Below are 23,738 nucleotides of genomic sequence, written 5' to 3'. Positions count from 1 at the left end.
ATTTTAGAAATTGTGCTTTGTAGAAGGACCTGCTCAGCATCATGCTCTGTATTTTTAAACATAAATTTACATTGGTGAGGCTGAACATCAGAGCCTGCTACTGTCATCTCCAAAGAGCAGAACAGGAGAGCAGCTGTTGAATCCTCCCTGCTTTGGAGATCTATGCTGACCCAGGAAAGAGAGGAAATCTAGATCTATAATTAGTTTTATCTCATTTGGGAAGACTTAGTGTACCATATGTAATATGGGATCTGTAACATCAGTGAAAAAATGTGTAATTCCTTTATGTGTCATAACACTTTTTAATGAACTGTTTCCTACTAGTTACTGGTTTTTGTTTGTTTCTAGGAGAGAGGAAAAAAAAAAAACCACAACCCTCTTAACTTCCTTTAGTTGACTGTAGTGCACTTGAAGTTCATTTTCTGTTAGGTAACGCTGCCTTTCAGAGTCTTCATTATAGGTCCATCAGTGAACTACTTCTTGATTTGTATTTTGCAATTCTGTTACAGGGCTTTTTCAGGAGGAGTCAGCAAAGCAACGCTACGTACTCCTGTCCTCGTCAGAAGAACTGTTTGATTGACCGAACCAGTAGAAACCGCTGCCAACACTGTCGATTACAGAAATGCCTTGCTGTGGGGATGTCTCGAGATGGTAAGCTCTGCTAACACATAGCTTAGTTGCAACAAGTAAAAGAATGTTTAGTATACTGTGTGTTCAACTAAAACAACACAGGATTTAAAAGCCCAATTGTGCATTGGGCTGATAGTTGAGATCATAGAGTGGGGTTTTTTTATGTTGCTATATATTCATATATATATATACTCATCAGAGCATGTATGAAGTTCTCTGATTTGGTTTTTTTCCTACTCATCTATTACAGGTCCCAGTTAAGAGCTTTGCCTCTGGTCACTTCTTGAAGATGCAGTTTTTAGTCTAAAGTTACTACTTTCTCTATGTGTTCTTTGCAATTAAAGTGATGTACTATAGTTGAAAGTAACACTCTGATGGCCGTATTGGTACAGATCAGAAATATTTCACAATAGAGACAGAAGTTTAAATGTGTGTACAATGAATAATGGAAAAAATGCAAAGAGCAAATAGCACAGTGGTTTTTCAAAGAATTCTGAAGAAAATGTGTTGCAGTGCTGTTAATATTAAGCTCAAAATTACACATGGTGTAATGACGAAAACCCACCTCTGTAACACGGAAGCTTATGTAACCCAGAGCTGGGTTTGCAGCTGATCCTTGCACACCTCCCCCATAGATGTACCAAAGCTGCCACCGCTTACCCAATGTGGAGATCTGACTCAGTCTTTTCCCCTGTAATAGTGACAGCAACGCTATATATTCTACAAATCCATATGCGTTTCGCTATGTACATGAGGCCTAATTAAGCAGATCATTTTCAGATTACATTTACTTCTTGAATTACTATGTCTATTTTTTTTTTATTGGGCATGAAACGAAAAGCCTGAAACAGTTGATCGTGTAACGACTAGTCCCTTCGACATGTTTGCTTTCCTGTAGAACAGTACAAGGTGGCAGTCACCTTCCTCAACGATGAGGCTTTTACGGCTGATACAGGTCCCAGAAATCACATACCACGTTCTTAGGAATTCCCTGGCTGTGCCAAACCAGTTGCTTCTGGCTTATGCTTAATAGTTAGACTTCTCAAAGTAGTAATAATTTTGCAGAGAGTCATACACACACGTGCACACACACACACACACACACACACATAAAAGTTTTAGCAATAATTCACTGGGTAACAATTTTTGCTTGTCATAGTGAGCTGCGCTGACAGCAGCTTCTGTGGTTCTTCCCATGTCCTTCAGTCCTGACAGCAACAGCGCCTGCTTTTGATACTCCTTGAGATAGACCCCACGTGTCTGTCCCTAACTCTGGGTTCACTCTGTAGCACAAATATACAGCTGGTGGGAATGGGACACTTCATCTCAGGCCAGTATATTCTGGTTTAGCTTCTGCTTTTCCAGGTAGGATTTGAATGTTGAAGAGATGCATCTATCAACTTCAGTGGATATGTAAGAGAAAATCTTTTCAGTATAGAAGTGGAAAGTTAATGAATTAAGCTAAAACAGTGACTTCTAATGGTCCGTTTAAGCAGCATCTTAAAATGGTCTTTGAAAGAGTAGATGCCGCAGCTGTTACCTGTGACTGACAGAAATGATTCTTAGCTCTGCCCATCCTGGCGATTTGCCTTTTACGCTGTGTCCTTACCTGTAGTATTTAACAACCCAAGACAATAAAAATGCAGTAGTGGATTTGTAGAAATGTAATATATTGTGTGTCTGTATTTCAGCTGTAAAGTTTGGTCGAATGTCAAAAAAGCAGAGGGACAGCCTGTACGCGGAGGTGCAGAAACATCGAATGCAGCAGCAGCAGCGAGACCATCAGCAGCAACCAGGAGAGGCAGAACCACTAACACCAACATACAATATCACCACCAATGGGTTAACAGAGCTACATGATGACCTCAGTAATTACATTGATGGGCATACCCCTGAAGGTAGCAAAGCAGACTCTGCAGTTAGCAGCTTCTACTTAGACATACAGCCTTCTCCAGATCAGTCGGGTCTTGATATTAATGGAATCAAACCAGAACCAATATGTGACTACACACCAGCATCGGGCTTCTTCCCTTATTGTTCTTTTACAAATGGGGAGACCTCTCCAACTGTGTCCATGGCAGAATTAGGTAATGAGAGAGAAAAGCTTCCATTGTAATTGTGTTAATATAGTACCCTTTGGATTAAAGTGACACGTTTAGCCAGGTGATAGCGAGAATGCTGCTTCAGTACAGCCAGGAGTGTGTATGGGCTTTCTTCTGTGAAGGGCACAGCACCCTAATTCGGGGTACGTGGGGAACACCCTATGGAACGGGACTAAAAATCCCAGGAGCTTGTGGTTGCTCGGCTCTAGTAGTGTTGCTTTTGTTTTCAGTCCTTGTAAGAAACCTTTGAATACTGATAAACGAGCTAATTTTTAGTGCTGAGCAAACAGAGTATTTCTTTATTTACAGATTATTTTTGAACATTTGAACTTCTTTTTCATTACCTCAATGCTCTTATTTTCTAACGAAAAGTGATGAGGCTGATACTCTTCTGCTCTTTACCTGTACCTGGGAAACATGACACCAAAGCACCAGTTTAATCAGAGGGCAGCTCTCCTTGCCACTGGTTGAAGAGAATCTGGCCCCAGATGCTTCAGAAAATTTTTGAATGTAGCAACTTTTGATAATTTCCCTGGGAGCCTTATAATGGCCGCAGTAATAAGCACATTTTACTTTAAACTCTTCCCTGAATGATTACACTACGGCTGAATTCCACAACTATGACTTGTCGTGTCTGAAACTGGAGTTGGAGCGTGCTGTGTGAACTGGTTATAAGCAGACTGGAACAGGACATTAGAGAAGTGGCTTTAAGATTCTATTACTTATATAAGCCGTCAGGTGTTTGAAACAAGGATTTTGCTTGCTTAAGCAATGCTTTTGCTAATTATTCCATTATGAAAACCTAAAAATAGCTTGAAAAATCAGGTATTCCAAGTTAAATTTTTCTCTTTTTGCTAACTTTTTTTAATTAGAGGCAAGTACATGTTAGGAAATTTTGCTTGATTTATTTTAGTTTGTGTTCTTTTGAGAAATTTTGCAGAGCGGAAGGGACAAGAAGGATTACTTTTTAATGTCCTTATGTTGCAGAATGCAGTTCCCTGCGATACGATTTGTTGTGACAGCCAAAATATTGTGTCTGGCTTGAGTTCAAATAATTTAGGTTACAGATAAGTAAAAATGAGAAGAAAAAATCAGGATGAAGGCTGTGCTACCAGCTTTATCTCAATCAAATGGTTGTTAATATTCTCGTGGGCGTTATTAAAAGATCTACATTAAACCCACAGAAAAAAAAGAAAGGGCTTTTCCTTCCTCGGCCAGGTGTCGAGTTTGGAACACTGGCCTAAAATAAGTTCGTCGTGTTGTTTACCTCTGTTTACATGGTGCTCGCATTTAAACCCCAGAGAGCGTGATCTGGGTGCCCAGCACTGACACTGCCAAATAACGTTTGAAGAATGTTTGTCTTCCAGACTAAGGTTTCCATTTCAGAAGGTGTGGCTGTTCAATGAAAGTATTTAGGTGTGTGCTGAAAGACAGCCCAGAACTGAGGCCGAGGTTTGGGAATAACACGGGAATATTTCACCTTCTGCACCCGGCAAGGGCACAGGTGGAATGCTGTCAGTTGCTGCAAATGAGAGCAACTGTTTTAAGCGCACGCTTGTAAAAACAAACAAACATTGCTCTGAAATACACCAAAGCTATGACGACAATCAAAGAGTAAACTGCCTTACATTCTATATTATCGATTGCTCAGGTAGCACATATAATCTATTTACCTCAGCCGTATGCTAAAGACTTTTCAGGTAGTACCTTACGTTAAACCGTTAATGCGGTCAGATCCTACCCGGACTGATTGGTCCAGCAGTTCAATCTGTAAAGAGTTGGGCTTGGCCGTTATTAAACATAGCAAGTTTCACAGAAGACCTCACGCTCGAGTCCCTCAGAATACCCCCGTGCTGTAAATGACTGCCGTTCTTACTCGTTTCAAGCCTTCCTTTTCAGTGGCCTAACCCGCAAAAGCACCAACTGCAGAATTGGGTGAGACGAGTCGCCAGGCCTCTGTTTGGCACGTGCTAAAACAGGAGAACAGACGTGTCTGGAGAATCAGGGTAGAAAAGAGGAAGATAAAGCAGAAGTGGAATTCAGATGTCTAAATGCTATTCATGCTTTTGAAGGTGTTTCTAAAGGTTTATGGAATCAAGTTTTATTAATAAATACAAATCTGCCTTACGGGCCTTTTGACCACATATAGCAGCAGCAAATAGTTTATTTGTATTTAAAATGCTGTATGGATTTTAAATCATGTGCAGTTAACTAAGCAACTACTCTAAAGCTGAGGAAATCAACCTTTGTCTTCAGTGTGTTGTATTAATTATCTGGATTCTGTAATAAGTGTAGTTTCCCAATGTTGTTTTAATGATACAAGCGTAGAAAAGAAAAGAAACTTTCTCATGTGATAGTGTCCTGCTTGACAGAACGCTAGACGGGTGCTAACTATCTGTATTTCTTTATTAGAAAGCATCTTTTGCATAAAACACAAACGAGTTTAGCTTGTGCGGATCCGCTGCCTGGGCGGCAGTGCTGTGACAGCCCCCGTACGTGACGCGCAGTGTCCCCACGGAGGTTCCTCTGCCCTGGCTTGAAGGGCCCCTCACCTCGCTCAGTCCCGTATTTTCAGCGTCATTCTCAGCCCTGGTTCCAAAGCTGACTGTGTGTTACTAGGGGCTGCAGGGCCACTTAGGGAACGCGCGGTGCTGAACGCTCCCAGGTTTCCCCTCTATGTGGGATGTTTGAAGCCCGGCCGCCCCTGGGGGCTCTGCGGCCGCTCCGTGGGGCCGGGCGGGGGGCGCCCCCTGGCGGGGCCCTTCCTTCCTCCGGCCTCCTGGCGGGTTGCGTTCGATGCCCTTCTTTTCAAAGCACAATCCAAGGAGATCTGAAATTAAAGCATTTTTTTCTAAGAGGTAACCCTCTCCCCGCCCTCCCCGTTGCAACTGGAACGTGTTCGCTTTCTCATGTCTGGAACTTTGCATTTTTAATGCGTGTCACTTTCTGGTCTTTCTTTTAGAACATCTCGCACAGAATATTTCCAAGTCCCACATGGAAACTTGCCAGTACTTGAGAGAGGAGCTACAGCAGATCACATGGCAGACTTTTCTGCAGGAAGAAATCGAGAACTATCAGAACAAGGTATAAAAGCCTGCCAAACTATGGCATGCTCTTTTTTAAAGCATGGTATTTCTGTAACACACTGCAAAATTCACTTTTTCACTGCTTTCTGGTTACTATCAGGAATGTATATTTTTGTGTGTTTTCAAAAAATAATAGGCTAGAATCAAAAGCAGCAAGACGGTTAGGATATCCTTTGCATTTGTGGTTTTTACAGGTACAGGAAAAGGCAAAGCTGTACTCCTGAAATCTGTCTGTGATTGATAAACAAGGATAAGAAACCAGAGGCATTTTTTCAGTCCTAAATGGCATGTTGTTTTCATTTCTTAATTTGTAATCTCCCGGATCAACACCACCTAAAAAAGCTGAAGCCACCGAGTTTTGTAATTTTAAATGGTGTGGTTTGTTTTGAGCTTATAAACACAGAACTGTGGGATTTCCAGCCTCCTCTGCCTGGCTGGAATCCTGCCTCCTGCCACACTTGTCCCCCAGGGTCCCGGCTGTACCTGCAGAGCAGCAGCGCGTTGCTGCCGCCACACGTCACGGGTACTGAGATTTAATCCGTGCTGGTATTTCCAATATGCCTTCCAGCCACAAACTACTAACAAAAGGCTATTTTTGGAAAACTGTCTTGGGAAGCACTATTAAAGCACACTATTCTTTGAAGATATTTTTTATTTCCACAAAAAAAATACTTAATCTCTAAGAATATAATTTTTCCACTCATTAGGTTATTTCATTCTGAATTATTATCAACATATGAAAAAATCACTACTTGCACACCTTCTTTATATTGTTAACAAGATGATCTTCATATATGTATATTTGGTACATATCTTTATGAAGACGAGCAAGTTAGATAATTTACGTTCAGTACAAAATACAGAAGTTGGTAGGAAAAACTTGATTATGCACTGCTAGTGTCACTTGGCATTTTCTTTTGATGCAGTGAATAAAATTCCCAATGAAATCACCAGAATCATTATAGTTTGACCTTTTTGGATTATGAAGTAAAACCCCTCCCACGTGGATCTCTTCAGACATCACTGAAGAAGTCTTCCATGTTTGCACAGTCACTTGTCCACCCGGGGCTTTGGCTTTCAGGTTAATTCCCTGTGTCTTACCACCAGACTGGAGCCAGGAGCGCTTGACAGAATTGACTCCGCTTCATTTTTCAGCTCAGTTTTGCTTTATGAAAATGAGCTTTCCAAATCTTAATTAGTAATTTTTCAATTTTTCTTCTCTCTCAAACAGCAAAGGGAGGTAATGTGGCAGTTATGCGCAGTCAAAATAACAGAAGCTATACAGTATGTAGTGGAATTTGCCAAACGCATTGATGGCTTTATGGAACTGTGTCAAAACGATCAAATTGTGCTTTTAAAAGCAGGTATGTGGGTCAGTTTTAAGGTCTGCTTCTATTAGTTTTGACTGAGGAAGTTGTTCCCTGTATACAGTGATTATATATACATATATACATGTGCTGTACAATGATCATATGAAATAATACGGGGGAAAACCTTACGCATTGTCTGTGTCTGTATGAAGTACTGTTCCTTCGTAGTTACTCTGGATAGAATGAACTCAAGCGTACAGGTGACGTTTTCATTATGAACAAAGGGAGCAGTGAGTGCGTAAAGGTGGAAAAGTTGGATTCAGATTTTTTATTTTGGTTTACTCTAATAGCGAATGACATATTTCAAGGTAAAAGTCCAGATTGTTCTATGCAAGATGTTGTAGAATTAATGCAGTTTACAAATACTGGACAAATTTGTCAAAGCTTCGTGAACATAAATCTAAATGAACTGCTTTGACTGCAGAGACTTCATTCCTCTAGTAAAAATTAGAGTTTATTAGCATTAACTAAGTTGCTTTAGCAAAAACTTCTAAAGGGGGTTTGTGGGAATTCTTTTAATTCTACGAGCAAATCAAACCCTGCTCTGTTACACCGCAGAAACCTACTGCTCTACTCCATTGATACCCAATGCAGAGCGTAGCAAATTTTTTAATCCTCACTTGCTCTTTGCAACTGAAGTCTCTACTCAAACAGTCAAACGTACGTTGTTTCTGTTTTAGGGTCTTTAGAGGTTGTGTTCATCAGAATGTGCCGTGCCTTTGACTCCCAGAACAACACAGTCTACTTTGATGGCAAGTATGCTAGCCCAGAGGTTTTCAAGTCCTTAGGTAAGGAAATGTCAAGTGTTGTATCTTAAAAAAAAACAAACAAACAAAAAACCAACAGAATAAAAGTAATAAGGTGGAAAAGCAAGTGGACAGCTGCTTTGAGAAATTCAGGCTATAGTATTCAAATAAAAGAATTCCAAAGCTCAACTGCTTATTTTAAAAGCAGTCATGCTGGTTCCGTTTTGAGGCCAAGCTTATTTCAGGAGTTAAAACAGCTTAACTCCATGCAGTAAAGGACCGTTGGTGTTGAAATTCAACACTTAGATCAGGGTAGAGCAGTCTGGACACACTTCTTAAGAAGAGAAGCCCAGGTTTCAGATCTAGTGTACCATTTTGTATATCCTCTTGGAAAAGGCAGCAGATTTTAAGCTAATTTTGGATAGACTCATGTTACTGCTTGGAAGATGTTAGTAGTGTTTTGTAACATGCGAAGTCCTGTTATTTGCCAGTAAAATACTGTAAATCAATTTTATTATTTACCCACAGTTTATAATTTTGAAATTGTTTTCTGTATATTATTGCTGATTTTAAAAGGATGCACTTCACTGGGTATAGCTTTGAGATGGAAGCCAACAGGCAGTAGCGGAGAATGCTGTACAATTACCGAAGTATTCTCTGCTTTTCTAAAACACCTCAAGCTGCAAGCTCTGAGTGCAAACTATTTGGAGAACACAGCGTCAGGTGTGGGTTCCAGTGAAACATAAGTACATGCAGAAATGGGGGCTGGGTTGGGCATCTGCAGAGGAGAACCCTCTTCCATCAGGTTGCAGTCCCCTTCAGAGCAGGGCTCCGCTTCTCCGAGCTGCATAATGGCATGTTTAACAGCAGAGTAACCTGACTGACACCTGTGTGAGCAAGAGAATGGATGAAAGGAAGCAGAGTTCCTTTTCTGCATGAAGAGCTTTCAGACCTTGGCTTCTCCCTTTGCTTCTGCATGTACCTTGTACACCTCTCTCCCCTCCCTCTTCTGTGTGCTCAAGAGTCTTAAAATCAGCACTTTCCAAGTCCAGCTTTCCAACCTCCAGTCCACAGTGACACGAGAAAGCTCTGTTTAGAACAGAAACAAAGCTAAACCTATTATGAGCTTGGAAATGGGCTTGGATTTTATCCGTATTTACGCCAAAAGAACCCAATGTGAGAAAGATACAAAGTGCAAAATCTTCAGATGGCTAGCTGCCAGGGTGTGGGAGCTGGGAACAAGCGGGAATGGGAGATAAGCTCAAGCGCAAGTGAGATCTCACTGCCCTCACTCTACAGTCCTTAAGGAGAAGACCATTCACCTATGCAGGATTTTCTATCCGTTTTTTATCTCCATCAGCATAAATCAACAACGCTGTAGCTCTGAAGCAGTTTTAAACAATGTGGCATGAACTGTACCTTCTTTTTGGCAGGTTGTGAAGACTTCATCAGCTTTGTGTTTGAATTTGGAAAAAGTTTATGTTCTATGCACTTGACAGAAGATGAGATAGCTTTGTTTTCTGCGTTTGTTCTAATGTCAGCAGGTAAGAGAGAAAGGTTTACTGTAGGTTTTTTGATAGAGGTTGTTTTATTTTGAAGTGTTTTTAGTGATAACGTTAAGACTATTGGACAGCGTGAAATGTCATCACCTTTTTCAGTGTCTCCTTGACCAAAACTTTTATTTTAATAAACGCATTAAAACTATGAATTTAGGAAAAAATTTGTTAAGTGGGAAACCCTAATTTAAGCCCTTGTTTTCCGAATTTTCACCTCATTGAGGACTCAGCTTCTTTGCAAAAGCTTAAATGCATGTGAGTGAGAGCACTGGGTCAGTGCAGGTGAGACAGGCAGGAGGCAGCCATTGCCTCTGTACACTGCATGCCAGTACTACCTGTCTGCTAGGAAGTTTAGGAGCTTCTTTTTTTTTTTTTTCTATTAGCTGAATATCTGCTTCTGATTTTTCTGTATGTCACTGTAGATCTTAGCAAGAAGATTCACTCCAACTACTCATTCATTATGTGATTTATTCATTTCCCACTAAAAAGTTGCTAGCTTCATTTTGTAAATACCCTGCGTTTTACAGACCTCATTAGCAAATAATTAATAAATCTTGCTCAGGCATGCTGCATTCTTCTAATTAAGGCCTTCATTAAAGTAATTTTAAATGAAATATACTCCAAAACCTATTAATTTTGAAACTCATTTTCTATGTGAATGTATAAGAAGTGGAAGTTGCAAACGAGAAAGATAATCTGTAACAGACTTAGTACTTCCCGGTGCACTGTGATTGCTGTGTGCAGTACTAGAGGTGTTAACTCCGTTTATATTTAGATCGCTCATGGCTTCAGGAGAAAGTAAAAATTGAGAAACTCCAGCAGAAGATCCAGCTAGCGCTTCAGCATGTCCTACAGAAGAACCACCGAGAAGATGGAATTCTAACAAAGGTAAGATTCGTACTGTGCCTTGTCACGTACCTGTGAAAGTACGCTTTCTTATGAACGGCATCCTAATGATCATGTAAAAGCTTTTAAGCAGTTAATTTGTTATTTATAAACCCAGAATTCGTTGTTCAAAATCAAGGTGCTTAGCTGAAACTATCTACTAAAAACTAGAAGAGTTGAAATAACGATGTACTAGGGAACAAGGTTGTTAATGGTCTGAAAGGAAGTATTTTAATGTTCAACTTCATGAAACACGATGAAGGTTTTTTATCCTATTTCTCCTACACATTTCTGCCACCCAGAATACTGTTTCAGTTCTACAACATGCATGCCTTAATCCTCATGAAATCTCAGCCTGCGTGACAATTAAGTTGTTAGAACATGCAATACCCGAACTAACCTTGTTTTTCAGTCTTTCATCAGAAGTTCCCCACACAAGCTTTTTCTCAGCGGCTCTTCCAAATATTGATGCCTAGGGAAGGGAAAGGAGATACTATATACCATTAAGCTAATCTAAAGTATCTTCGCTTAATTTTTCCAAAATGGAAAAGTGGTGTGACATTAAAAAAAATAAATCTGAAGAACTGGGGAAGGAGAGGCACTTCCTTACAGAGCTAGTTCCTTTTAGAACTCTACACAGCCAGCAAGCTTATAGTTAGTTTCACACGACAGAATGAATTACAATAGAAGCAGGATGGTCCAGCCCAGGCTTTGCAGATTGTCCTCATTTCAAATCCTGACTAGTATAATTCTTTTCCCAAGCATCTGTTTTGGATACTTTTGTTGGAAGAAAGTGTCTTCCATGTGCTTTGATAAAAATAATGTACTCAGTAAGTTCAGGGAGTACCCTAGGAATACTTTTGAAGTACAGATTTTTCTGGTCTGTTCCTTTTCACCTTATTTGGCATAAATTAAAAAAGACTGATCTGTTACATTGCCAGTTCCCTCCATAATATTCACAGTGGGTTTAAAAGTCAGGATTGCCTTCTTCCAAGAGAAGGACTAAGTTGCGTGAACGAAGATCCTGCCATGAAATACTTCTGTATCAATCCAGTGCTTGGTAGGCAAGTGAGGAAACATAATGACACATTTTCCTAGGAACTCGAAGAAAAGATTATTTCACAAATAACATTAATCCATTACTTTAACAGCTTTTTAGTGGCTTCCTCTGTGTTGGGTTTTTTTTTAATCTAACATAGCAAACATCCACGACTACGCATCTGAAATGTCATTGTTAAGGTAAACAACTGAAGTGAACTCAAACTGTTTGAGAGCGCTTTAATCCTAAGAGCAAGACTGGGAGGCCTGGTTCCATATATGACCATATGACTTGTCTTCATTTCTTTACAGTTAATATGCAAAGTGTCTACTTTAAGAGCACTGTGTGGACGACATACAGAAAAGCTTATGGCATTTAAAGCAATATACCCAGACATTGTACGACTTCATTTTCCTCCACTTTACAAGGAGTTGTTCACTTCAGAATTTGAGCCAGCGATGCAAATTGATGGGTAAACGTATCACCTAAGCACTTCTAGAATGTCCGAAGTACAAACGTTAAAACAAAAGAAAGGAAAAGGAAAAAAAAAAAGAAAAAAAAAAAAGAAAGAAAACCAAGACACTTTATATGGCCCTGCACAGACCTAGGGAGCCAACACACTGCACATCTCTTGGCGGCCGGGGTCAGGCGAAGGATGGGAAACAACGAAACAAAGTTGAACTTGTTTTTCTCATGCATATGATTTCCATTATGCCTACAAATATGGACCCTTTTTCTGTCTCAACTTCTCAATCCTTGACCTCTGTTTACACAGACTGAGGGTACTAATGTCAGAAGGTTGTTTTCTCTTGTAGTTCACTGCCCAGACTTTTGACAGAACAATCAATTTGTTGATCAGAACAGAGAGTCCACCTAGTAATCAGCGACTGGTGTGCATTGCAGAGATTTCGGCATCAGTTTGCACAACTTGCTCATTGTTTCATGAAGGACAATTTTTTTCACCTACCAGTTTGCCAGTAGACAGAACGGCATGAAAAGGGTCCATAGCAATAGCAACAATAGCATTATAATATATTACAGGGTAAATGGGCATGAAGACTATATATAGCAAAAGAGATATTGTTTATATATTGTTTTAATTAATATAAAACGTAGTTACTGGTATAGCTTTTCTTGTTGAATTGATAAGGCACTTTCATTTTGCACCTTTTTCTTTAAATTAAATGCTAGCGTGTTCATTGTTGTGTTGCATGTGCACCAGAAATTCAAGTTTAACTGAAAAAGGTTTGGCAGGTACTGGTACATTGGGAGGTATTTATGCTGCTGTTTTCCATGTTACTTTTAAAGAGAGGCTGGTCATATCCCGAAATGGTTACACAGATTTTTTTTGAAGAGTTGAAAATAATGACAGTTTTCTAAATTAAAATCAGCTTTTCAGCTGTTAATTGCAAAGGTACTTTTATTTTCAAATCTTTCAAACCTGGATGTTTAAAATTACATGCCTAAATTCAGATTTAGGTGCACAGGTCAGAAGCCTCATTTTCAAAGGTGCTGAGTTTCCGTGGTCAAAGTTAAACTAAGCAATTACAGGTCATCTACACACGAGTAACACAGCATCCTTGAAAATCGGGCTACTGAAGAAAGTGCGTTTCTCCCACCGTAAATCCAGGTTCGAAGGTATTTACTCAAGTCTGTATCTACAGTAAAAGTATGTGTGTATGACATGTATGTGGAAAAGCAATTTTTTATACATAATATTACATACTTTTGTACTCCGTATCGTAAACAATGCCTTCAAACTCCAAAATCTAGCCTGTCAACATACTTCAGTGAGATGAGACACAGACCCATGTTCTTCCAGCATCCAGCAGTTCACTTTCAGGTAGCTGAACAGAGAAGTCCGCTGCTCTTCTCATTTAAGAAGATGCACTATAAAGTTTCTCAGATGAGGACATACTAACAAAGTAAAGGCACACTGTTGCTAGAAAACATTGTTTTGTACTCTGTATAACGCCTGGAAATCAGTAATATCATAAATCTGCATTCTGTAATTCTGAAAGTGTGATTCCCATATTGCTTAACCAACCAATAAGCCCAATCTTGCAGTTTTTATTATTATTAATTACCATTCTCTTTAGGAAGAATACTGTCTCTGAGCAAATTTGGCAAGTAAACCTAGTTCTGAAGGAAGCAGATTCAGAATAAATGACATCACAAAAGAAACTGTGGCTGTTTGAGCCAGAGGAGCATAGCTAGTTTGGATGAGATGAGGACATATAACCGGATGCCTTGTAGGCCTACACAAATGAGGTTTCTGATGAAGTACGTAAGAAAAAGCCAGGAACTTTAAAAAAGAAAAAAGGAATGAGACAGACTGTGCTCCACTGCTTTAACTTCCAAGGATAAACAATCTCTTACATACGTTACAGTTGTAGAGAAGTAACAGAAGTAAATACAAGCACACTAGCCTAATTATTTTAAAAAGGAGAATTAGGTCAGTGGGTTATTACAAGCAAAACAGAGGTTTGTTCTTTGATTTATACATGTTTCCTTTGGGGTCAAATTGAGACGTTTAGCTGTGACACCTTTTAGAAATTCTATAGTCTGCCACATCAGGGAAGCTTGTAGCTGTCACTCACCTCTGTGGCTTGAAAGGAGCATCAGAAGTTCCCCCTACTGAGCAGTGTGCCCCTGGAGAACGGCAGGGCAGGGGAATGCCTACACCTCCGTGAGCACCAGGATGGAGGCATGACAGGGCTTTTGGAAAAACTCCAGAGAGCCGTCCTTGTGCTGTTCCATCCTGCCTGCTCCCAAAGAGGCGGCTCGCAGCCCAGCACCTGCCCTCTCCAGCCTCACTGAAACACTTTTCCTAGAGTCATTGTTTACTTTATTGGAGTAACTGGAATGATATGGTACTTTCATTCTAATGTGTGTTCCTATTTTTAAAGCAACGCTTTTAACTAACAAGTGTTTTCTGAATGTGACCAGCCTTAGGTGCTAGTCCTGTAAAGATCAACTAAACTTAATTTCAGTGTCAACTAATGAAGTAAGACCTGTACTTTTTTAGAGAGCGAGATACAACTCCTACTTCTGACAGTAAGTAGACTACCAGGCAAAATATTTTGGGATTAACTTTCAGTCACATCCTTTTCTTACCTTTTCCTGATAAATATTAGTATTATTAGTAAATTATTATTAGTATTAGTAAAGTATTAGTACTTTACCAGGCATCTGGGTGCAAATGGTTTTGTTTGGTATCTAGTTCAGCATATTTACACCCATAAGTCATTGACAACAGAGATTTCTGGAGCATTTACTTATAAAATACATAACCATAAAAAGGTTCCAGACAGGGCCTTAGCCGAAAGCCCTTTGCACCTGAAAACAGCTTGTGATGTGATCTTCCAGGCCAGAAAGTGCTGCCATTTTTGTCCGTGGGAGCTCCCATGTCCCGGCACCTCGTTAAATCAGGCTGTGCATACATACCCCGAGGAACTCTGCTTTCCTGATCGCAGTTAACAGCCACTTGGCAACAGAATGTTATTTTTGTTTTGCTTTTCATGGACAGGGGAAAAAATGGGATATGGTGTGGCAGATGTACTGATAAAACTGCTGCTGCCAAGGGGGCTTTTATGAAAGGGGACGCAGAGTAACGTTGGAGTGGCTGGTCAGAGTGGGCGCCACGTAAGAACCCAAGGCAGCAGAGGAGATGCAGTCTGCAGAACTGCTGGGACTGTGGCCTGGGATCAGATGATCAACTGAATATTCAGTTAAAAAACATATTTGGGGTCAATGGATATTCCCACAAGTATTGTCGTGATCTGCCCAGTTCATTACAAACAAAAACATGAGGATAGCTGAAAATAAAGGAATAATACATTGTTTTTCAATGATCTGTTCCTTGAAGTCTGCAAAGAGATTTTGATCGGGTGTTATATCTACCCACTGGCTTTCTAGGAAAGAGATACATTGCTGTCATTTGAACCACCCTAATATACTTCAACATCTCCAACATTGTTTGACATTTTAAAAACTAGGGGATTAGGTGAAAAGGGAGGCTGTTTTTAAGTTTGGTTGTTCTTTATTAAAGCTTATCTATCTTAGTACGGATACCAAGATATCTGTGTATGTATGTGCACCTGTGTGTGTGAGAGAGTACATTTGTGTGCGCACATGAATATATGCGTGGGTACGTGTGAGTGGCTGCTTCTAGGCTGTTAAGTGTCAATGGAATAAAGAAAATGTATTCAAAATACTTAAGTCAAAAATAGAAGGTGGAAAAAAGATTTATTCTATACAAAGCCTTGTCTGGACCACTTTAGAGAGACTTCTATTTTTTTAACCCTTCTATAAATGTTTGATGGCACTTGAAATATTCCTGCAATAAAATGTGATTTGTGTAAACATTAAAAAAAAGATTTTGTAATGTGAAACAATGAAAGAAAGTAATGTAATTTTTCTAAAAAACAAAAAAAAAACCGAACGAACTTTGTATTATTTTCTTGATGGAATTTGTCTATTTGTCTTTGGAAAACTTTTTATTTCATTGAATGTGCCATAGTAGAGGTGTGTTTTTCTTTTTCTTTTTTTTTTTTTTTTTGTTTTTTACATTTTAGATTAAAGGAATAGCTGTGTTCCGACATTCCAAAATGCAAGATGACATAGCAGTCATGATTAAAAGGTTTGATTAGTAAGCTTCAATCATTGTTGCTTTTTTTGCACATGTTCTTCATTCCTCTACAGTGCAATATGTACATAGAGCACTTGCGGGTGTAACCTTGATCCCTCAGGGAAAAATACATATTTGTACAGGACTTTTCTTTTTTTTTGCCTTTTTTTTTTTTTTTTTTTTTTTTTGCTAAGGAATGTCGATTGAATCACTTGTCTGTCGTTGAGGGGCAGCCAGATAATAATCCTATACCACTGTCACAAAAACATTGATTGTTTAAATTTTGTGCCCTTTTATAATTTAAAGAAGAAAAATAAAAGTTATTTTCTGACAGTTCTTTGTGCTGATTGGTGAAAAAAAGGGTAAATAGATAAGCACCTTATGATTGACTTAACTGTGAATGACAATCCATCTCGTTACCAACAACAGAAGCCCTATCATTTTGGAGCTGGGGTTAAGAGTCAGAAACTAATGTGCTCAGGGATCTTCTAAACTCTTCAACAGGGTGGCCAGTACTACTGGTGGAACAAATTACTTTTAAAAAAATACGCTAGTATTTCTTCCCTTCCCCCTCCCCCCAGGCACAAGAGAACTGGATATTTTTTTTAACTAAATGCTCTATGCGTGCCTCATTCTCTTACTCAGTTTTGCAGTATAGCTCCTCTTTGGTCTTTATTCTGTTCAAAACTAAAATAAACCAAACAGCGCAAAGGTTTTGCAATTATATTTTAGAAAATAAATTAATGCTGACCCATTAAATAAATGATTGAAATTAATTTCAATACCCTCTGGACATTTTTATAGGACTATTTTTCCAGCTGAATTTCAGTGTTTTGTAATGGGAAATGGGGTTTCAGTATTTAAATTATTGTCAAAGAAAACAAATCAGTTTATGACAGTACAGTAAGAACGAAAAGGTAATGATTAGGTTTTGCAATGAAGACACATAGAAAGGAACGTAGATCTGCAGGAATCTTGTCTGTCATTGTTGACTAGGCTTCATGGTAAAGCAAAAAACCTGGCTGGAAAGAAACACTGAGTCTGAAGAAATTTTCATATCTAGTACATCAAATACAGCCATTCCAAGTGATTACAACGGCACCAAAAACCAGCAATGTCTAGGAAGTCTCCAAGTGCTAAACTGTAGGATTCTGGAAGCCTGTCCCAATTAGCCTTGTTTTATGGCTTCACATTCCTTTGAAAATACAAGTAGAAAAGTAAATAAGCAACTACAATGAGCAAGACTTCAAGACTTTGGGAAGTCTTGAAGATACTGAATTTCTCCATCAATCACATCCTCCTCCTTGCAAAAAGCATCAGTTCTCCAGTATCTTAGGTTATTGAGGTCACGGAGTATATATATGGCTTCCAGTTGCTTACTTTAGATTGCTTAAATTTATTAATTTATTTCTTATGGTTTTACAAGCTGACAGTCAAGTTTAGGTTGGAATGGCTTTCCAAGGCAGAGAACTGCTTAGCAAGTATGACCTCTTGATCAGTTTGTGTCCTGGCGTCTTCAGCAGAAGAAAATCCCTACTGCTGATTTCGCAGTAGAACCTATTATTTACATACTTGCAGATCAATGAAACATATTTTTAATACGTACGATCTAGAAGATGTTTCAACTATGTAGTCAGGTGATCCAGACGTTACAGTATATTTTTTGGATTGGCATAGACATTCCCCAGTCTGTACTTGATGAACAAAACAGGTTGCACAGTAGAAGCTGTACAAACAACGTGTTGGGTATTTTTCTCTACACATTCCTAAACTCCCCCATGTAGATAAACTTATTAATATAAATGTCAGAAACAGCATTTACTATACAATATCCAAAAATAATAAGCAATTTTCAGTATATGAAATTCTACCTGTGCTAGCTGATTGAGATTGCACAGAAGAAACATCTTTGTTTTCCTTAGCTGGAGAAATATAACTATTAGAATTATTTTTCATTATTAATACTAATATCTATTACTTCAAAAGTTTCATCCATGAATATATTTGAATATAAGCCTTCTATTTTTTTTACTCTTAAATATTCCTGTCAGTAAATCATTTGGTGGAAATGAGGGCAAATGCATACAGATACCAAATACAACAACAAAAAGAGAAGTTTTTAAATTTAAATGAGTATTTATTTAAAAATTATTGCAGTATGTGCTTTAATCCTAGTACTGTGATAATAGCTGACTAAATGATGCTAAGTCACTGGACTCGAGGGGAAAAATACGTAACATTGAGGATACGATAAAGTCTATCTTTGAAACTTTATTCAGGTACTAAATAGAATTTTAACATCAAAAAAAAGCTGTATTCTACCGTTTCCATATGTAATGTTGCTGTTTATCTTTTTTTTTTTTTGCCTTTATCATTGGTAGAATATAGCAATAACTTTATAGCAATAAGTAGGCTATCCAAATAAGAAACAAAACATGGTAAAGGCTTCAAATCAATACTCATAGGTTCGTTTCTTCTGCCACAATATTCACTTGTATGTCTTCCCTCACAATCTCATTATTTCTTTAAGCTGAACTTCACAATCAAGTTGTTCAACTTGATGTGTGACATCACACCTTTTTGTTAACATCTGCATGTTTTCGGTGTTCATGTGTCCTTCGTATACTTGTTTTCCTGTAAATCGGTGTTTCTCAAGCTTTCTGAAAGCACAATCCCTCTGGGCTGTATTTCTTCATAGGGCTCTCCGTGTTGGAATTAACTTACTTGTTCTGGGGCAGGGAGTGCGAACCAGCTATAATTACTGGCGGCATTTCCTAATTGAAGGAACTGAGCTGCTGCTCGTACTTAGTAGCTCCGTGGCCACTGCGAAGGCTGGCAGCCGAGGGGCAGCTCCTCCAGGTACGGGAGTACCCGCTCTGCGCTGCAGAGCCCAGCTGCCTCTGCCCCACACAGGGGTTTGATAATCATCTAAACGCGTTGGCAACTTTCCAATGGTTGTGACTTTCGGTTTGAGAAACGCTACCCTAAATTACCCCACAAAGTCTTAATGTGGATGCACAAACTTTACAGGAACTTGCAATCTGTAATTCTATCTATATCTAATGCAGAGAATTCATAAGCAATACAGTGAATTTTATTTCACAAAAAGGCATACGTACTGTACACCTTTCTAAATCCAAAATGTTCCTCATTTCTACATTGATTTAGAAACAAGTTACAGAACAGTGGTGAACATTTGAACTACTAGGACATTAACTGGCTGCTTCTTTATATGTAACTGTATCGTCTGCCTGCTCCTTTTCTGGAGATGTGTTTTTGTATTGGATGTTTGGGCCAATGGGAGGCTTCAAGCTACAATGTATTTTCCCAGAATAAATATATTTAACATATGACAAACCCCAGACAAGGCTTTTTAAAATGTATAAAGAACTGCAGTGTTAGGTGGTTTATCTGCAAACTGTTTTCAATGTTGTCCATTTTTATGGCACCTTTAACAATAATCTTGTTTCCAAAGTACAAAAAAAAGGTTAAAAATACTCTAGCCATAACTGAATGTCAAGCAATAAAAACAAATGACTTTTTGTGCATAGATTTAAAAGAAATACAAGTTTTAGACATCTGCATGTAAATGCAATCTCTTGTTTACTGCTTTCTTAAACTTGAGCAACTGATTCCTTATTTTACTACTAATTTAAGGACTTGTAATGGCCTGTAAACATTTTATCTTGCTCTATTCTTTCAACTCTAACTTTGTCTCTGCTTTGGAGTCATAATATTTAATGTTGTTCTGCTCACCTCTATACAGTTAACTTTTTGCTTTCATTCTGTATAGATAAAGTTATACTATAAACAGCCTACACAGTGCAAATATTTATCTGTTTATCAAATACCACATTATGCTGTATAATATCTGTTTTACTATATAATCTATTTTAGACATAGCTGTTTAGAACTAGAGTGTGCTATTTTTGTGTTTTTCTGATGTGTGGTGCTAGATAAGTTACTTTTGTGAACAAAAGCAAACAAACCCCTTTTATTCCTAGACAATACCACCTTTGGGTCTTGTTAATTTCACTGAGTATAACTATATATAAATATATATATATTTGTGTATATATATATACACCAACATATGCCCAACAAGTACCTGTATCAGAGTACAAGATTTGGGACATGGTTTTCTCTTTAAATGCATAGTGTCATTATATAAATTATTCTATAGTATATTTAATAAGGAGAAAATTACTTCACCGGTACAGATACTTGATATCAAATGTAGAATTTTTTTCTACATTATTAACATTATTAATTACTGTTATTAAAAATGTTCTGTCCAGCTTGTTATCCTTTTGGTTACTAAAACAGTCTGCCTGTATTGTATCAGAAAAAAGAAAAAAATCTAGTCTGCCAGTATAAAGTAATTTGAATATGCTGTCTGTCTGAAAGGGAGGTAGTTATTTGGCTTGGTGGGAGAGTTCTATCCTGTCGTTGCATCTGATATTTATAGATGTTATTCTGCTGGGTGCCTTCCTCCCTCTTCACTTTAAATAGGATCTGTACACACTCAAACTGCGGATGTTACTAGGCCACGCCTACACACTTAACTCCGGTTACTGTAAATAGGAATTTTCTGTGTAAATCTTCCATGATAGATGGATGGCTAAATTCAGTCCTTGGATATGCTTTATACATCATGCATACATGTCCAAGGACGGCCATTAGAAACTAAAGTTAATCAAGAAGTGGAATTTGCAACGTTTTGTCAGGTCTGGGGGTTTTGTTTTTATTTTTCATGTATACCTTAATTTACGTAGTCATGTACCCTTAAAAGTATTCCTGTGCCCTCTTCCTTTCATTCTAGATATTGTTTTCATGTTAATTCTTAAAAACTGATGGATATCAAATATCTAACTAAGGAGGTAATTAACCTTTTAAATATTTATTAGAATTTTTCTGTAATATTACTGAATTTATAAGATCTTTAGCAAAGATTTTTGAGCAATTTATTAAATACAATGTTTCTGTTTACTGCACTTTTTGATAATAGAAGGTAGTGAATTTTAAAGCCATGATTCTTGGCTTCCATGCACTGCTTTTATACCCTCAATCCAAGGAATATATATATATAAATAATTTTTTTTAAACAGCAAACATACTATTGTCCTAAAAATGAATACAAACTTTACTGCACCGTGGGTATATTTTCATAAGTGGAATGTTTAATTGCAAACACTATCAGGACAATTATGAAAACCTCTTGAAGCTACAATCTTATTTAAATATAAGCCATGACAATTTTATTTTCCCTCGTTGATTTAAGTCACCTTTTGATATTTTCAAAGAGAAAAGGAGTCGCTCTTAAATTTGTATGTACTAACCTATACATAATGCTAGGAACATGTTCTCCCTATTGTTTTAATTTTAATAGTTTGTTATATTTATGCAAAACCATTTGTTTAACATGTATTCTCCCTGTTTACTAAATGTTCAACATAACAAGACCAATCAGAATAAATGCTGATTACAAATATACATCAGTTTGAAGATTAAGCACATAGACTTCAAAAACCTCGCTGAGTGATATGCTCAAATTTCTGTATGTAAATACACACAAGTTTAAATGCAATTATACTGTACATGTAAATATATGATGTTATGTGTACAGTATGTATAAATTCCTTTTCTAGCCACAATAAAATGTAAGCCATCAAGAGGAATACTAAAGTGGTATTGTACTAAACCTTTGCTAATGATCTTTACCCAATCACTTAACTTTTCACTTTCATGGACCTTTCCAACTCACGATAGCCTGCTTATATTCAAGTTTGTTATTTTACTCAGTCCCGAAAAAAGTATTTTGATTCATTTTGTAAATATGACTGTAAAAATAAGAGATTTAATGTTGTCTTTTAAATACTCCAATTTTCATTCTAATATGAATGTTGTTATATTGTACTTAGAAACTGTACCTTTAATATTACATTACCTTTATTAAGTGCATTGAACACATCGATTTTAGATGTGCTTTATGTACTGTTATCCTGTAATAAAACTTCAGCTTCTAATGGAAAAATCTGTCTTAAGTTTTTGTCAGTAGCATCTTGTTTGTTTTTCTGAACTGTGGTTTAAGTTTATTCCTTAAGGCATGCATCGTTACAAAATCAGGCTGTGCTTCCAAGCACGTATGTCAGAGCTGTTTAGTACATACATCAAGTAATGTTTGGCAGTGGGGAAACAAGACTCCCAATCACCTTTTCAGCTCCCCTTTTGGCGAACAAGAGCTTTAAACCTCCCCAGAATGAATGTGGATTAGTTTAGCTTCCCTCTACTGGAAAGGTATCATCTTATTTGAAATCACAGTTCACTGCATCAAGTGCAAGATACAAGAAGCCTGGCTTAAGGCCTTCCCAGTGACTTTTGAAATACCACTTCATGCTACATCTAAATGAGGATTTGGGTATCAAAATTGAGGTTTTAATACAATTTAGGCATCAAAATTCAAAGTTGCAACACTCCTCTGCTGTGCTAACTTTGGGAGCACCTGAATGTCAGCAGCACGCTTGGTCTTCAGACTTCAGATGTGTACAATTCTACTTCTGCACTTACCCATACACACCTCAGTCTTGACAAAGCTTTAACAGCTCCTTATTTATATGCCTGACCATGATCCAGAAATAGGTATTAGCATTTATCTTTGAAGCCCTATATCTGGAAGCAGTCTTCACCTACAGCTCACATCCACAAAAAGAAAGTAGTGGAAGCCATCACTTTCTTACAACTCTAGCACTACGTAGTGCCATTTGTTCTACAGCAGCTCCATGACTAAAGCAGTCTTCAAGACACTAAAAATCCAGATTGAGTTTTCTTATCCTCAGGACACGATTTCCACTTACAGGAGAGTTCCTAACCACCAAGATATAGGTTTGGCAGGAACTATATACAGAACTATGTATGCTCAATATAAAATGCAGGAATATCTCTGAAGTGAGGCACAAACCAAGGACTCCCATGCCAGCCCATAAGGAAAGCTAAACTGTGGGTTAGGAGGTGGTGGTTTTGATCCCCAACTATTTCACAGAATTACAGAATGGTTGAGGTTGGCAGGGACCTCCAAATGTCACAAGCAGGGGCCACCTAGAAACAGTGGCCTAGTACCATGTCCAGACGGCTGTTGAAGTATCTCCGAGGATAACTCCACAACCTCCCTAGGCAACCTGTGCCAGTGCTCAGTGACCCTCACAGTGAAAAAGTGTTTCCTGATGTTCGTGTTTATCTCATGAAGTAGAAAGACCACATGTAGGAAGTAGCACCATTAAAAAAAAATTTTAAAAGTAGACACTGCACGTTATAGAGAGATGCAGACTTAAGTAGTATTTAACCTGCCACATTCACAATCTGTGGTAAGTCTTCTAATCATTTGGCTGCATAACTATTACCATACCGGGGTCTTGAAGTGAGGTTATTCCTACAAAGCTATCTCCAGGACTGGGCTGTGTGTGGATCCAGCAAGGGGATAGAAACCTTTCCGTTTCTCTGAGATACACAAACCAAAAAAGGGCAGAATTAAACTCACTGTCCTTAAAACTGATCTGCAAGCATGCTAAAGACACTTGGTGGTGGGTTTGGACATCATTCTGAATCATCTCAGTATTTTTATGTATTTGTGGATACTGCCCAGAGTTTTAGTTACAGGACTAGGTGCTGGAACACTTTGATCGCTTCGTACCACAATC

General features: G+C 38.2%; 1 protein-coding gene across 4 annotated transcripts in view; it reads left to right on the top strand.

Moving 5' to 3' along the window:
* RORA (RAR related orphan receptor A) overlaps window positions 1–11,934 on the top strand; it is a 372,795-nt gene extending 360,861 nt beyond the window's left edge. For 2 of the 4 annotated variants that reach the window (XM_074156767.1, XM_074156769.1), the window contains 8 exons: window positions 510–651; window positions 2,322–2,717; window positions 5,695–5,816; window positions 7,050–7,182; window positions 7,869–7,976; window positions 9,368–9,478; window positions 10,266–10,378; window positions 11,726–11,934. In XM_074156767.1, coding sequence (XP_074012868.1) covers window positions 510–651; window positions 2,322–2,717; window positions 5,695–5,816; window positions 7,050–7,182; window positions 7,869–7,976; window positions 9,368–9,478; window positions 10,266–10,378; window positions 11,726–11,890 — 1,290 coding nt within the window. In that variant the 3' untranslated portion in view covers window positions 11,891–11,934. The remainder of the gene's footprint in view (window positions 1–509; window positions 652–2,321; window positions 2,718–5,694; window positions 5,817–7,049; window positions 7,183–7,868; window positions 7,977–9,367; window positions 9,479–10,265; window positions 10,379–11,725) is intronic. The other 2 variants (XM_074156768.1, XM_074156770.1) reach the window with 1 other exon arrangement.
* Window positions 11,935–23,738: the final 11,804 nt, after the last annotated feature.

The sequence above is a fragment of the Numenius arquata genome, chromosome 11 (assembly GCF_964106895.1).
Source record: "Numenius arquata chromosome 11, bNumArq3.hap1.1, whole genome shotgun sequence".
In the NCBI taxonomy this organism is placed as follows: domain Eukaryota; kingdom Metazoa; phylum Chordata; class Aves; order Charadriiformes; family Scolopacidae; genus Numenius; species Numenius arquata.
The sequence above is the reverse complement of the archived record's forward strand: the minus strand, read 5'-3'. Positions and strand labels throughout refer to the sequence as shown.